General features: G+C 40.3%; 2 protein-coding genes across 2 annotated transcripts in view; both read right to left on the bottom strand.

The window, feature by feature from the left end:
• Positions 1-9,124: 9,124 nt before the first annotated feature.
• Positions 9,125-15,595, bottom strand: part of LOC125779322 (craniofacial development protein 2-like) — a 158,790-nt gene continuing 152,319 nt past the window's right edge. The window contains exon 2 of the mRNA XM_049460601.1: positions 9,125-10,660. The gene's annotated coding sequence lies outside the window, so the exon portion shown is untranslated. The remainder of the gene's footprint in view (positions 10,661-15,595) is intronic.
• LOC115065759 (uncharacterized) lies at positions 13,199-15,313 on the bottom strand. Its single transcript, XM_029548389.2, has 4 exons — positions 15,174-15,313; positions 14,880-15,116; positions 14,659-14,809; positions 13,199-14,591 (listed from the first exon to the last, which is right to left on the bottom strand). The coding sequence occupies exons 2-4, from the start codon at positions 15,014-15,016 to the stop codon at positions 14,496-14,498; spliced, it is 384 nt and encodes a 127-aa protein (XP_029404249.1). The 5' UTR covers positions 15,017-15,116; positions 15,174-15,313; the 3' UTR covers positions 13,199-14,495.

Genomic DNA, 15,595 nt, shown 5'->3' with positions numbered 1-15,595 from the left:
GTTGCAGAAAGGAGTTCTACGCGAAAGAACTCCGAACACCCCGGTGTTGGATCCACCAGGATTATTTTTTTTTAACACCGAGGTGTTCAGAGTTCTTTCGCGTAGAACTCCTTTCGGTACTGGCGGCCTTCGGCCGCGCTTAAAACAAAAATAACCCTGTTCGATCCAACACCGGGGTGTTCAGAGTTCTTTCACGTAGAACTCCTTTTTGCAACTTTTTTCCTTTTATAAAAAATTGCTAAAGATTTTTGCGTTTTCCATTTATATATTTTTTTTGAACACCGTGGTCTTCAGAGTTCTTTCGCGTAGAACTCCTTTCTGTACTGGCGGCCTTCGGCCGCGCTTAAAACAAAAATAACCCTGTTCGATCCAACACCGGGGTGTTCAGAGTTCTTTCATGTAGAACTCCTTTCTGCAACTTTTTTTTCTTTTATAAAAAATTGCTAAAGATTTTCGCGTTTTCCATTTATGTATTTGGGGTATAAAGTTTTTGCTTATTTTCTTTTCTTGACAACTAGGCAGATATGGCAATACCATTTATTTGCTAGTATGCAACCCTATTCTTATTGTGCAAATGTGGTGAATTTACTTAAAGCAAAATAATTAAAATAAAGCTTTATTTTCAATAAATATTAAAAAAATTAATATAACAATATACAATTCAGTTTGAAATTTCAAATTCGTAAACGGAATATTAATATGCTATACAAATATATTTATTTTAGTTATTTGAGGTCTAGAATACAAAACACTGGAAACAAGTGTTCATATTTGTCTTAATTTTAACTTAATACTCATCCAAAAAATCTGTCATTTTGATTTGTTTACATTTTCATCTGTCAAAATGATGCTTCTTGCTTTGCCAACTACTTTTTTTTTGGGAAAAACTTACTATTGTGAATGAAAAAAAGCGATGAACTGGCAATGCCTCTAGTTCAATACAAGAATGATAGAAACAAAGATTGCGCAATGACGAGTTCAAATTTTGTTCTTTCTGCGCATCTACGTCATGGTTGACCAACCTACAATCAGCTGATTTTCAGTTGTTTGTTATTCTTTGCAATAAGAAGCAATCTTGTATTGCAGGCATACAAAAACATGAATATCATCAAAAGTTAACATCAATATAAGTGAATATTTTATTGTGAACATTAACCTACATATTCATTTAATTGTATTTTCATTGTATTATTAACTTTGTCTTTTTGCTGTGTTTGTTTTAACCATATACATTTCTGTAAAAAAAGAGATTGAATATTTTGTAACCATGTATCAATTTATTGTCTTATTTAATTTTATTTTTTTGCTGTACATATTTTCAATTAAATTATTATTTAAGGAACGAATCCTAAAATACATTCTAGCTCTGAAAAACAGTTAATTTACTTCATTGTTAAGTATCTCCAAGTCTTAATTTTTTTAGTTGGGTCAGTGGAATTTAGATCAACTGACACACGTTGAAAAATATTACCTCCAAAAATATAATTAATATACATACATGCGTATAAATAAATGGAATAAATTGTTAGTTAAGATTATTATTATAATTAGGATAAGAAACAGTGGTTAGTATGTAAAAACTTAGTTTGTATGTTAGTGCATATAATATTTGCATTTGTGACACACGTTGTAAAATATTACATCCAAAAATATAATAAACATATGTACATACATGCGTATAAATAAATGGAATAAATTGTTAGTTAAGATTATTATTATAATTAGGATAAGAAGCAGTGGTTAGTATGCAAAAACTTAGTTTGTATGTAAGTACACATTTGCATTTGTTAACATCAATACATTTTTATATAAGAATGTTTTCTGCAGTTTTATGTTTATAATACTGTTACGAATTTACTCTTGCTAGTTTACTTTGTTAGGTTCGTATCTCTGGATTGACAAATAAAATCAACACTGTTTAATTTAATTCAACAACTCTTTATTTCACAACTCGTCTACACTATAGCAGTTTACTCTTAGCACTGATTGATTACATTGGCGTTGCCACGGCTTATATAGCCACGCACTTCTCGCTGATGCCGACGTGTCCTTCTAGAATATTGTGTCTGGAAATTACCAGAACATAATGCTATACGGCGCCAGACGCAAGCAAACAAGCAGACAGCCGCGGCGCCAGACTCTGCAATTGTTCAAGCAGACGGCTGTGGCGCCAGATGTCTATTGTTTCGACAAGCAGACAGTGCGGCGCCAGACGTCTATTGTTTCGACAAATGCTATTCCATATACCTACAAATATTGTTCATAATAAGGGATGCATACAGCAATACAAATACAACTTAATACTACTTTTTGTAACACTGCCCTCCACTAAAGCCTAATCGTCCCGATTAGGCACAAATCCTCTTGAACCAAATGGGGCGAGCCTCTCCAAATGTACTACTTTCATTTTACATCGTGCTTTCCCATGTCTTTGTATGCGGTATACCACGTCATTAAGTCGTTTCATCACCATATAGGGTCCTTCCCAGGCTGTCTGCAGTTTCGGGGACAAGCCTTTCTTTCGAAGTGGATTGTACATCAGGACCAGATCACCTTCTTCAAAACCTTTTGAATTTGCCGCTTGATCGAACCGGTCCTTCATCTTATTGCTCATCAGATGCGTATGCTGTCTTACCATTACATGCAATTCATTCATTTCTTCCTTTAAGGCAGAACAATAATCTCCATCATTTCTTACAGCTGTAGGATTCGTTCCAAACTTAAGATCAGCAGGGAGTCGCAGATCAGATCCGAAAATAATCTTTGCTGGCGTGTAACCAGTTGTCTCGTGCTTCGCTGAACGATACGCCAGCAGGAACATCTGGATGCACTTGTCCCAATTCCGTTGATCTTTATCAACGATTTTCCGCAGATGTTCTTCGAGCGTTCGGTTGAATCTCTCTACCATCCCATCTGATTGTGGGTGTAACGCTGTTGTCCGTGTCTTGTGGATGTCCAATAATGTACAGACTTCTTGGAAAATGGAAGATTCGAAATTTCTGCCTTGATCTGAGTGTAATTCGACGGGCACTCCGAACCTTGTTATCCAATTTTCTACAAACACTTCGGCTACTGTCTTCGCTTCTTGGTTTGGTAAGGCATATACTTCTGGCCATTTACTGAAATAGTCCATGACAACCAGTAGATATTTGTTTCCGGCCGTACTGGTTGGGAACGGACCTGCAACATCCATTGCGACTCGTTCAAATGGTGATCCCACGTTGTACTTTTGCAGCCTACCGCGACTTTTGGCTTTAGGACCTTTAGCTGCCATGCATTCTACGCAATTACTTATCCATTCTGCTATGGAATCTCGACAACCGATCCAGTAGAACCGTTGTTTAATCTTCTCTATAGTTTTTGTAATCCCAAGGTGCCCTCCACTAGGTCCATTGTGATATTCTTTCAATACTTTCGGGATCATGGACTTCGGTACTATGATCAGCAGACGAGACTGTTTGCCATCTTCGCTTTCCCAGGTACGATGAAGGTATCCATTAACGAGGTTTATGCTGTTCCATTGGGCCCAATATGCTTTTGCAGTTGGACTCTCGCTACTTATTTGTTCCTTTGGTGGCCGTACCCCATTTTCTTTGGCTATTATCAGCTTTGCAAGATCAGGGTCCTCCAGCTGATTGATTCTGATGCGGTGAGGAGTCCAATCATCTTCAGGTTCTATATTCAGTAATCGCACGTCGATTATACCTTCTTTTCCTTCTGATTTGGAGCAATGTTTACATTCCAGTGGACAAAGGCGACGTGATAATGCATCCGCATTTTTGTGGTGAATCCCCTTTCGATGTTCCGTTTCGAAGTCGTAATTCTGTAATCTTTCGATCCATCGTGCAATTTGGCCTTCCGGATTCTTAAACTGTAATAACCATTTTAATGCTGCATGATCAGTCCTCAGCAAGAACCGTTGGCCATACAAATACTTGTGGAAATGTTTTACACATTCCGCCACAGCTAGTAGTTCTTTTCGCGTCACACAGTAGTTTTTCTCTGGTTTGCCGAGCACTCTGCTGTAATACGCAATTACTCTTTCTTGTCCGTCGATGAACTGAGACAGGACACCTCCAATTCCATAAGCACTCGCATCTGTATCCAGGATGAATTTCTTTCCAGGTATTGGATAAGCCAACATCGGCGCCGTACAAAGTAGTTCTTTAAGCTGCTCAAACGCTTTTTCTTGTTCCAACTGCCATACAAACGGGCGATTCTTCTTTGTTAAATCATGTAAACTTCTAGCCACGTTCGCAAATCCAGGTACAAAACGGCGGTAATACGTGCATAAACCAAGGAAGCTGCGGAGTTCATGTATGTTGGTGGGTCGAGGCCAATCTTTGACTGCTTTTATTTTTCCTTCCTCGGTGTGAATCCCCTCAGTTGACACTTTATGTCCGAGATATGTGACCTGCTTCTTCCATAATGAACACTTTTTGGGATTCAAGCGTAATCCGGCTGATGCTATTCGCTGAAAGACTTCCTCTAAATTTTTCAGATGATCATCAAAACTTTTTCCCATGATGATAATGTCATCAAAATACACCAAACATGTCTTCCAGTTGAGTCCTTTTAACACATGTTCCATCAGTCGCTCGAACGTTGCAGGCGCATTACATAACCCAAATGGCATCACAGAGAATTCCCATAACCCGTCGCCCATACTGAAAGCGGTCTTTTCACGGTCACATTCATCAATCTCGACTTGCCAATATCCACTTTGTAGATCTAATGTAGAAAACCATTTCGCTCCAGACAAGGTGTCTAATGTATCGTCGATTCTCGGTAGAGGATAACTGTCTTTCTTTGTGACATCATTCAACTTCCTATAATCTACGCAGAAACGGGTGCTACCATCTTTCTTTTTAACTAAGACGATAGGTGAGCTCCATGGACTTATTGAAGGTTCGATTACACCGTTTTTGTGCATGTCTTCAATAATTTTGTTAGCATCCTCACGTTTTGCTAGTGGAACCCTACGCGGAGCTTGCCGGATTGGTTTAGCGTCTCCAGTATTTATGCGATGTTTGACAATGCCGGTTCTTCCTGTGTTTCCTTCGTTTGCAAATATGGATGCGTATTTTTCTAATAGTTTTTCTGCTTTTAATTTTTCATTTCCATGCAGTTCGTTCAGCAAATTATTTAGGAGTGTAGGACTTATCTGCTGTGGCTCAATAGTAGGCTTCTGTTGTGACCGTTCGCATCGTGCTATTGCACTTATATTCTGGCACTGTCCAATTACTGCTCCTTTCTTCAGACTTATAGGCGTGTTGAATTCATTCACTACTCTGACCGGAATGGTGGCGTCTTCTCTAGTTGTCACAAGCGTTCTTCCTACCAATATGGGTGTATCTATTTTTGTTGGTTCCACAATCCACAACTCTTCAGTCCCACCTCCTCCATTCACTTTAGCCCATACAATCGCCTCAGATTTTGGTGGAATACTCTGATTATCATCAACAATCACCCTCTTACTTTCAACGTTGGTCACATATCCGGTGTTTATAGGCATCTCCATGTTCTGGCAAAACAGCATTTGCTTGTTTAAATCCAAAGTAACCCCGTGATCAATCATGAAATCTACTCCCATTATAATTCCGTCCGTGATTTCTGCTACGATGAAGGTGTGATTAACTTCCAGGGTACCAATCATCACTTCGCAAAACACTTTTCCCCCGACAGCTGCTTCCTCTCCGGTGGCCGTTCGAAGCTTGCAACCGACTAATGGTTCAACCGTTCCTCTTACCACATCCGGTCGGATAATTGAATGTGTGGCACCAGTATCCAAAGTAAGCGTTGACAGTCGTCCATTTACGATACCGTTGATAGTAAGATTGTTGTCATGGCGACCTATTTGTGATATCGAGATGGCGGGGCAAATAGTTGTGGGAACCAGCTCACGCCCCTTTGAACTGTTCCGTTTTAGTTTAACGACTTGTGAGATGTGGATGCTCCGTCCTCGTTACCTGTTGGTTGTTTCCGTTTTGATGAGTTTACTTTTATATTGCAATTTCGGGCAAAGTGACCCGCTTTTCCACAGTTGAAACATCTTCCTGTTGTATTTACTCGCGGTGCAGCAATTGTCTTCAGAGTCTTCAATATTTCTTCCATCAGCGCCGGTTGTTCCATTTCAACCCTTTGTACTTTGTGTGCTGGTTTACTTAGTAGGGAAGCTGTTTCCTGTGTGAGGGCGTGCGAAACCGTTTCAGCAAACGTTCTTTTTGGCAATGCATATGTGGCGCGTTTGGTGTCCACATCACGAATTCCATTTATGAAACATTGAATTTTTACCCTCTCAATGTAATCCACAGGTGCATCTGCATTTGCCAAATGAGCCAGTCGTTCTATTTCAGTTGCAAACTCTTGCAATGACTCGTTCATCTTCTGACCCCTCGCTGTCTTTTCAAACTAAAGTTTGAAAATTTGAAATGGAATACTTCCATCGAATGTGGGGCCTTCAATCTTTGATTATTTGTTGATGGTGCAGGGCCATGTAGTTGCAGTTCTCGCACACGATTACTTAATTGCAGAACTTCTGATTTTAAATTTTCTTCGCCATTTTTTAAAGTGCTTAATTCGTCTTCAAATTTTGAAAATTTCTCTTGCACTTGTTTTTGTAGTTGTGTAGTATTTTCCGTAATCTGTTGTGTAAGGCGAGACTCTAACTGTGATGTATTTTCAGCTATTTGCGTCATTTGCTGTGCCAAACGATTTTCTGTTTGCACTACATTTTCTGTTATTTGTGATATATTTTCAGCTATTTGCTGTGCCAGACGATTTTCTGTTTGCACTGCATTTTCTGCTATTTGTGATGTATTTTCAGCTATTATTTGCTTAATAGCCACTAACAGCATGTTCGTGTCTGCACTTGATGATGTTCGTTGTTCTTCTACTTTTTCTTCTACCTTTGTAGAAGTTTCTGGCCCATTAAATTCGAACTCGTCCACATTAATTCCATCCGCTTCCATTGTTTCACGTAATCGTGCCTGCAGATCCGCCTTTTGCCCGCTTATCGGCAAATTACGCTCCTCCAGTTCTTTTTTTAATTGCTGAATTCTCAATTCTCCGAATTTAACCATCTTGAATTTGGATTATTTGACAATCCCACTTCTGACACCAATTGTTACGAATTTACTCTTGCTAGTTTACTTTGTTAGGTTCGTATCTCTGGATTGACAAATAAAATCAACACTGTTTAATTTAATTCAACAACTCTTTATTTCACAACTCGTCTACACTATAGCAGTTTACTCTTAGCACTGATTGATTACATTGGCGTTGCCACGGCTTATATAGCCACGCACTTCTCGCTGATGCCGACGTGTCCTTCTAGAATATTGCGTCTGGAAATTACCAGAACATAATGCTATACGGCGCCAGACGCAAGCAGACAAGCAGACAGCCGCGGCGCCAGACTCTGCAATTGTTCAAGCAGACGGCTGTGGCGCCAGATGTCTATTGTTTCGACAAGCAGACAGTGCGGCGCCAGACGTCTATTGTTTCGACAAATGCTATTCTATATACCTACAACTATTGTTCATAATAAGGGATGCATACAGCAATACAAATACAACTTAATACTACTTTTTGTAACAATACTATTTTGATAAATACCGGTTAGAAATAAGTAATTCCCTTCCAAATCTGGTAGTTGTCGGTAGGTCAAAACGTAATCAATTTTGTACTGCTGTCTTAAGTCATCCAGCAGCAATTTTAAAGCGTTATTACTTTGGAGTATACCTATAACTCATAAGTAAAATCAAAAACTGTAGAAAATCAACTTATTTAAATATATAGCTTGAGTATTACCTTTTTAGAATGGGAGCAAACCATTTTTACCCATGACTCTCATCAGAGGCGTCGCGAGGTTCCAGATCATGGGGGGGTGAGTCCCTTTGAAATGCCGACTCATTTGCCGATTTAATGTATATGTTTATAAATATATATAAAATAAGGATATCTTCATTTCTGATAAGGTATTACGGAGAAGTTTGACAACATAATAGCAAAATTCATTATTTTATTCTCAAATAAGTATTGTACATATTAGTATAATCATCATTTAATATGTTTCTCTTAATATAAAATACATATATTGTTCAGCGACGTGTTACGCGGGAAAAAACAAGATTTTCTTAAGAAATCGAATTGCAAAAAATATAAATTTCTGAGTTATATTTTCACTCTGCGATGTTTCAACATTGACCATTTTCCAACAATATCGCGCAGATCGATTTCGTCTACTTTATCCTTTGAAGAAGAAAGCAGCATCAAAGAATTCAAACGTTCATCCCCCATTGTTGTACGCAAATCGTTGAAAACAAATTTCAATTTACTAAAAGAACGTTCACATGAAGCTGACGTGACAGGAGCAGTCATTATGTAATGAACAATTTTGTACGCAGAAGGAATGACCTTTCTCAATTTGTACGCTACTATAGAAATATCATCGAAAGATTTACACTCTTTACATGAATCAAAAATAATTTGTGTTTCAGCAAAAATACAATCTAGATCTTCACTGAAGAACTTAGGTTCCAATTGCAAAACAAATTGTATAGATTCTATTGTAATATTACTTCTGTTGGCTGGAATCCTGAACATCTCTTGAATGGGTTTGAAAGTTGACATAGTTTCTTGCAAATTATCTTGAATACAATTTGTGAAATTTTCGAGGACAATTTTGAATTCTTTTCTATAAAATGTCTGGAAATCAAAATTACAAGCAGTTGCTGGATTATCGTTATATTTCTTCGGAGCACGGCGTGTTCTGTGGTGTTTCGAAAAGTCATTTTCAGGGTTGATCTGACACTTTTCAGCAAATGCAACTGAACTCGCTAGCAATGCGTTAATTTGTGAATCGTCATTAATTTCTTGGAATGACGCTGATGTGCTTTCAATCAGCAATAATGCGTCAATGACGTTCAATTTCTCGGCTTCCAAACTTTCTGTCAAATTTTTTACTTTAAACATTACATTTTTACAAAAAAATAACGAGCTAATAAAATCAAAATCCAGAATTTTTTTAAGTAGACCAGAAGCTAATGTACGTGTATTGTTATCAAAATTTTCTGAATCTTTTTGAATGACTTCCAAAGCGTTAACAATACCTTCGAAAGAAATCCACACAGCCTACGAAAAGGTGTCTTTTTAAGCTTGCTTCCGCAATTATAGAGCTATTTATTGCGTTTTACTGAAGTTAGAATTTTCATAAATGCCGGCTAGTGAATTCGCAATGGATATGACGTAAAAATTAATGTGCAATAATATGTTTTGATGAAAATCTTAAAAATATTCAATAAGTTTTGACAACAAATTTCCGGGTACTTGGCAACTCTTACTGGAATTGCCGAAATGAACTTTCAAATTTTTTGTTATGATATTAAAACGGTCGAAAATGCCGACTCGTTCATAGTTGGGGGGGTGTCACACCCCCCACACCCAACCTCGCGACGCCCCTGACTCTCATTGATGAAACCATCTCCATCATCTGTTCCAGTACATTATTTTTCTTGTTCAAAGCCAAACCGTAGGCGTGCAAGCGTTCCCTCACTCCAACTTTGGTCACTCTGACATTCATTAGATCAAACCAGTCATTTGTCTACAAAATGAGGTTGTATTATGTATGAACATTTTAATTAATATTGTTACGAATTTACTGCTTACTAGTTTACTTTACTAGGTTCGTACCTCTGGATTCACAAATAAAACCAAAAACCGTTTAATTCAATTCAACAACTCTTTATTTTGCAATTTGTCTACACTATAACAGTTTACTCTTAGCACTGGGACTCCTCGCTGATGCCGACGTGTCCTTCTAGAATATTGCGTCTGGCAATTATAAGAACATAATGCTGTACGTTCCATATACCCTTAATGTTTATGCTATAAGTAGACAAACAGACAACCGTGGTGCCTACTGTTTGTAATAAGAAACGCATTTAGCAAGACAAACACATAATGATGCTATACATTCCCTATACATGCAGCTATTGTTTAAGTAGACAAACAGACAACCGCGGCGCCAAATGTTTATAATAAGGGATGCATATAGCAAGACAAACAAATACATATGGTACCAAACATAATACTACTTTTGTAACAATATTTTAAATATTACTTCTTCTTCTTCTTAATTGGCGTTGATACCGCTTACGCGATTATAGCCGAGTTAACAACGGCGCGCCAGTCGTTTCTTCTTTCCTCTACATGGCGCTAATTAGATATTTCAAGCGAAGCCAGGTCCTTCTCCACTTGGTTCTTCCAGCGGAGTGGAGGTCTTCCTCTTCCTCTGCTTCCCCCGGCGGGTACTGCGTCGAATACTTTCAGAGCTGGAGTGTCATCGTCCATCCGGACAAAATGACCTAGCCAACGCTGTCTTTTAATTCGCTGCACTATGTCAATGTCGTCGTATATTTCGTACAGCTCATCGTTGTATCGAATGCGATATTCGCCGTGGCCAATGCGCAAAGGACCATAAATCTTTCACAGAACTTTTCTCTCGAAAACTCGCAACGTCGACTCATCCGTTGTTGACATCGTCCATGCCTCTGCACCATATAGCAGGATGGGAATTATGAGTGACTTATAGAGTTTGGCTTTTGTTCGTCGAGAGAGGACTTTACTTTTCAATTGCCTACTCAGTCCGAAGTAGCACCTGTTGGCAAGAGTAAACCTGCGTTGGATTTCCAGGCTGACATTGTTGGAGGTGTTGATGCTGGTTCCTAAATAGACGAAATTATCTACAACTTCAAAGTTATGACTGTCAACAGTGACGTGAGAGCCAAGTCGAGAGTGCGACGACTGTTTGTTTGATGACAGGAGATATTTCGTCTTGCCCTCGTTCACTGCCAGACCCATTTGCGTTGCTTCCTTGTTCAGCCTGGAGAAAGCAGAACTAACGGCGCGGGTGTTGTGGCCAATGATATCAATATCATCGGCATACGCCAGCAGCTGTACACTCTTATAAAAGATTGTACCTGCTCGATTAAGTTCTGCGGCTTGAATAATTTTCTCCAGCAGCAGATTGAAGAAGTCACACGATAGGGTGTCGCCTTGTCTGAAACCTCGTTTGGTATCGAACGGCTCGGAGATCTCCTTCCCGATTCTGACGGAGCTTTTAGTGTTGTTCAACGTCAGTTTACACATCCGTATTAGTTTTGCGGGGATACCAAATTCAGACATCGCGGCATAAAGGCAGCTCCTTTTCGTGCTGTCGAAAGCAGCTTTAAAATCAACGAAGAGGTGGTGTGTGTCGATTCTATTTGACGTGTCTTTTTCAAGATTTGGCGCATGGTGAATATCAGGTCGGTCGTTGATTTGCCAGGTCTAAAGCCACACTGATAAGGTCCAATCAGTTTGTTGACGGTGGGCTTTAATCTTTCACACAATACGCTCGATAGAACCTTGTACGCGATATTCCACGGTAGTTGGCGCAGATTGTGGGGTCTCCTTTTTTATGGATTGGGCATAGCACACTTAAATTCCAATCGTTGGGCATACTTGCGTCCGACCATATTTTACAAAGAAACTGATGCATGCTCCTTATCAGTTCTTCGCCGCCGTGTTTGAATAGCTCGGCCGGCAAACCGTCGGCCCCCGCCGCTTTGTAGTTCTTCAGGCGGGCAATTACTATTCGAAATTCTTCATGTTTGGGTAGTGGAACATCTGCTTCATCGTCATAGATTGGGGAATCGGGTTCGCTTTCTCCTGGCGTTGTGCGTTCACTGCCATTCAGCAGGCTGGAGAAGTGTTCCCTCCATAATTTAAGTATGCTCTGAGCATCGGTGACTAGATCACATTTGGGGGTTCTACAAGAGTATGCTCCGGTCTTGAAACCTTCTGTAATCCGCCACATTTTTTCGTAGAATTTTCGAGCATTACCCCTGTCGGCCAGCTTATCAAGCTCTTCGTACTCACGCATTTCGGCCTCTTTCTTTTTCCGTCTGCAGATTCGTCTCGCTTCCCTCTTCAGCTCTCGGTATCTATCCCATCCCGCACGTGTTGTGGTCGATCGTAACGTTGCGAGGTAGGCAGTTTGTTTTTTCTCCGCTGCGACACGGCACTCCTCGTCTTACCAGCTGTTCTTTTGGACTTTCCGAAAACCAATTGGTTCGGTTGCAGCTGTACGTAAGGAGTTTGAAATGCCGTCCCACAGTTCCCTTATACCGAGTTGTTGACGAGTGCTCTCAGAGAGCAGGAGTGCAAGCCGAGTAGAAAATCGTTCGGCTGTCTGTTGTGATTGCAGCTTCTCGACGTCGAACCTTCCTTGTGTTTGTTGGCGTGCGTTTTTTGCTGCACAGAGGCGGGTGCGAATTTTGGCTGCAACAAGATAGAGGCCCGAGTCGATGTTAGGACCTCGGAGCGCACGCACATCTAAAACACTGGAGACGTGTCTTCCGTCTATCACAACATGATTGATCTGGTTGGTGGTTTTTCGATCCGGAGACAGCCAGGTAGCTTGATGAATCTTCTTATGCTGGAATCTAGTTCTACAGATAACCATATTTCGGGCTCCGGCGAAGTCGATCAGCCTCAACCCATTTGGGGATGTTTCCTCGTGGAGGCTGAATTTACCGACCGTAGTGCCAAAGATACCTTTTTTGCCCACCCTGGCATTAAAGTCGCCAAGCACGATTTTGACATCGTGGCGAGGGCATCTCTCATAAGTGCGCTCCAAGCACTCATAAAAGGCATCTTTGGTCACATCGTCTTTCTCTTCCGTCGGGGCGTGGGCGCAAATCAACGATATGTTGAAGAACCTCGCTTTGATGCGGATTGTGGCTAGACGTTCACTCACCGCAGTGAATGATAGTATTCGGCGACGTAGTCTCTCTCCCACCACAAATCCCACACCAAACTTACGCTCCTTTATATGACCACTGTGGTAAATGCTACAAGGACCTACTCGTCTCTGTCCTTGTCCCGTCCATCGCATTTCTTGGACGGCGGTGATGTCAGTCTTTGTTTTTACGAGGACATCGACCAGCTGGGCAGCGGCACCTTCCCAATTAAGGGACCGGACATTCGAGGTGCATGCCCTCAATTCGTAGTCCTTATTTCGATTGCCATGGTCGTCGTCGGGGGTCACTCATCCGAGGCTTGTTGTTGTCTTTCATTGGGAGTGTTTTTTTACGTGGCGGGTCCCAAACCCAGCGCACAACCCTATGCAGGAGATGTTTCGCCTTCTCACTTTAGTTCGCCTTCAAACGGATGTTCTTAGGCTACCCAGAGGATACTTGGTCAAAGACCGGAAGTCGTGAGCTGCTTAAGTCATATGTAAAAGAATCGTTTCTGGCCACTCCCAAGTGAACTTTCCTCACTTGCGTGAACTTCTACACATGACTCCATTCTCCCGAGTTTTCGAGAGAAAAGTTCTGCGAAAGATTTATGGTCCTTTGCGCGTTGGCCACGGCGAATATCGCATTCGATGTAACGATGAGCTGTACGAGATATACGACGACATTGACATAGTTCAGCGAATTAAAAGACAGCGCCTACGCTGACTAGGTCATGTTCCGGATGGACGAAAACACTCCAGCTCTGAAAGTATTCGACGCAGTACCCGCCGGGGGAAGCAGAGGAAGAGGAAGACCTCCACTTCGTTGGAAGGACCAAGTGGAGAAGGACCTGGCTTCGCTTGGAATATCCAATTGGCGCCACGTGGCGAAAAGAAGAAACGACTGGCGCGCGGTTGTCAACTTGGCTATAATCGCGTAAGCGGTTTCAACGCCAATTAAGAAGAAGAAGTAGACCTAAACTAGCCGCTCGAGTTATTGCTTGAGAAATTGTGTGGGAGAACAATTTTGTGGCTAGTTTAACCTTTTGCCTTTCTGCTCCTGTTACAGACTAATGCTTCTAGAAAATTTCTTGCGTGATGGATACCTCGTTGGACGTAAGCGAGAGCTTCAGAATAATGACTTTTCTAACAATTTTTTTATTGATAGTAATCTCTCCCTTATCCAAAAAATGATTTCTCTGTAGTTTTATTAAAAGGGTGACATCAGCAATAACCACAATCCTGTCTCCGTTGTGTGAAAATCTGCAAAAGAAAACAGCAAGTGCGCAATACAATTTAAGGTATATCATAATTTAAATAATTGTTTAGTGTTTAGTTTTTCCACATTAATTTCAAGATCATTTCATAAGCCTCTATTTGATCCACCCAAATTGCTTACAATGGCAACAATATTGTAACCGCCCTTTTTAACGCTTGACAAAATGCTAAACAATATTTCTTTCGTCCTTTTGCAACCTGAACGTAGTTAACAGGAGGCAATGTCGAATCAGTTGATCTATCGTAGCAGTAACTCTTACTGACCTTCATTTCATCAAAACTGAGTACACAAATTTTTTGCGCTTTTGTTAGCTCAATTGCTGTCTTCAACAGTTTCATCACCGGCTCTGTGACACCTGGAGCTACATCAATTTTCTTTGACCACAATTGCAGAGTGCGCACACCTGGTAGAGGAAAGTTTTTCTCCTTAAGAATTTTACGCTTTCGGGCTCGTTGAATATAGCGTGATCGACTTAGCTATGCCTTGTTCTTTCCAATTTCGCCGTTTGTTTCCATCCCTAAATTTTTTAATCTATATACATATGTGTAATGAACTTTTGTATATTTTGCAACATAGTTTTTAGAATTTGGGCACTTACCTGGCCGTTGGTGAAAATGCAGCTAAGTGTTTGCTCCAAATTTTTTCTGTGGAATTCCGCGGCCTTAATGGAAATCTTAAGGCGTTTGATTTCTGCTAACTGCTCGTTTTTGCACTTGTGCAAAGTGCTAATAACACTATTCAACCTTTGTCTAAAAAGAATAAGAAATGCACATTCTTATGTAAGAAAAAGATACTTCATCAATATCAATTAGAACTAACATTTCTATTTCCAAATGCAGTATTTTCTCGTCTTTCTCATCGATGACCTTCTCTCCTGCAGTTTGAGGTGCCTCTCCAACCTCGTCTTCTTGAATTACTTCAACAGAGGACGCATTCTTCAACATTTTTTTTATCATCTCTTTTTGGGCACGAGATTCCACCCTTCTTCTTTTTATTAGCCACTACAGGAGCAGTGGTTAACGTGGGAAACGTGCTGGTTGCTCCGCGAACTTAAACCTGCAAGAGTGTTTGGTTATAAAAGTAAAATTATTGTAATCAAAAAGCCATAATTACCCATTTCAAACTGCAAGTTTCTTTCGAAGGCTTCTGCCGCGAAGTGCACTTCACAAATGCATGCATTTTCAACATTAATTTGTTCATACGACGACAAAAATGAATCCATTGTTTTAGTACTGTTTTATCTTTAGGGAAATGGAAAAATCTCCATTTCGTAGCACACTTTTTACCATTGTTATTATTGCATCCGAACAGTGCAATACTTTCAGCGCTGGAGTATTTTCGTCGATTCGGACAACATGACCTAGCCAGCGTAGCCGTAGTTTTTTAATTCACTGAACTATGTCAATGTCGTCGTATATCTCATACAGCTCATCGTTTCATCGAATGCGGTATTCTTCGAGGGCAACGCGCAAAGGACCATAAAGCTTTCTCAGATCTTTTCTCTCGAAAACTCGCAACATCGACTCATCAGATGT

The sequence above is a fragment of the Bactrocera dorsalis genome, chromosome 6 (genome assembly GCF_023373825.1).
Source record: "Bactrocera dorsalis isolate Fly_Bdor chromosome 6, ASM2337382v1, whole genome shotgun sequence".
Classification (NCBI taxonomy): Eukaryota; Metazoa; Arthropoda; class Insecta; order Diptera; family Tephritidae; genus Bactrocera; species Bactrocera dorsalis.
This window is presented reverse-complemented; position numbering and strand designations above follow the sequence as displayed.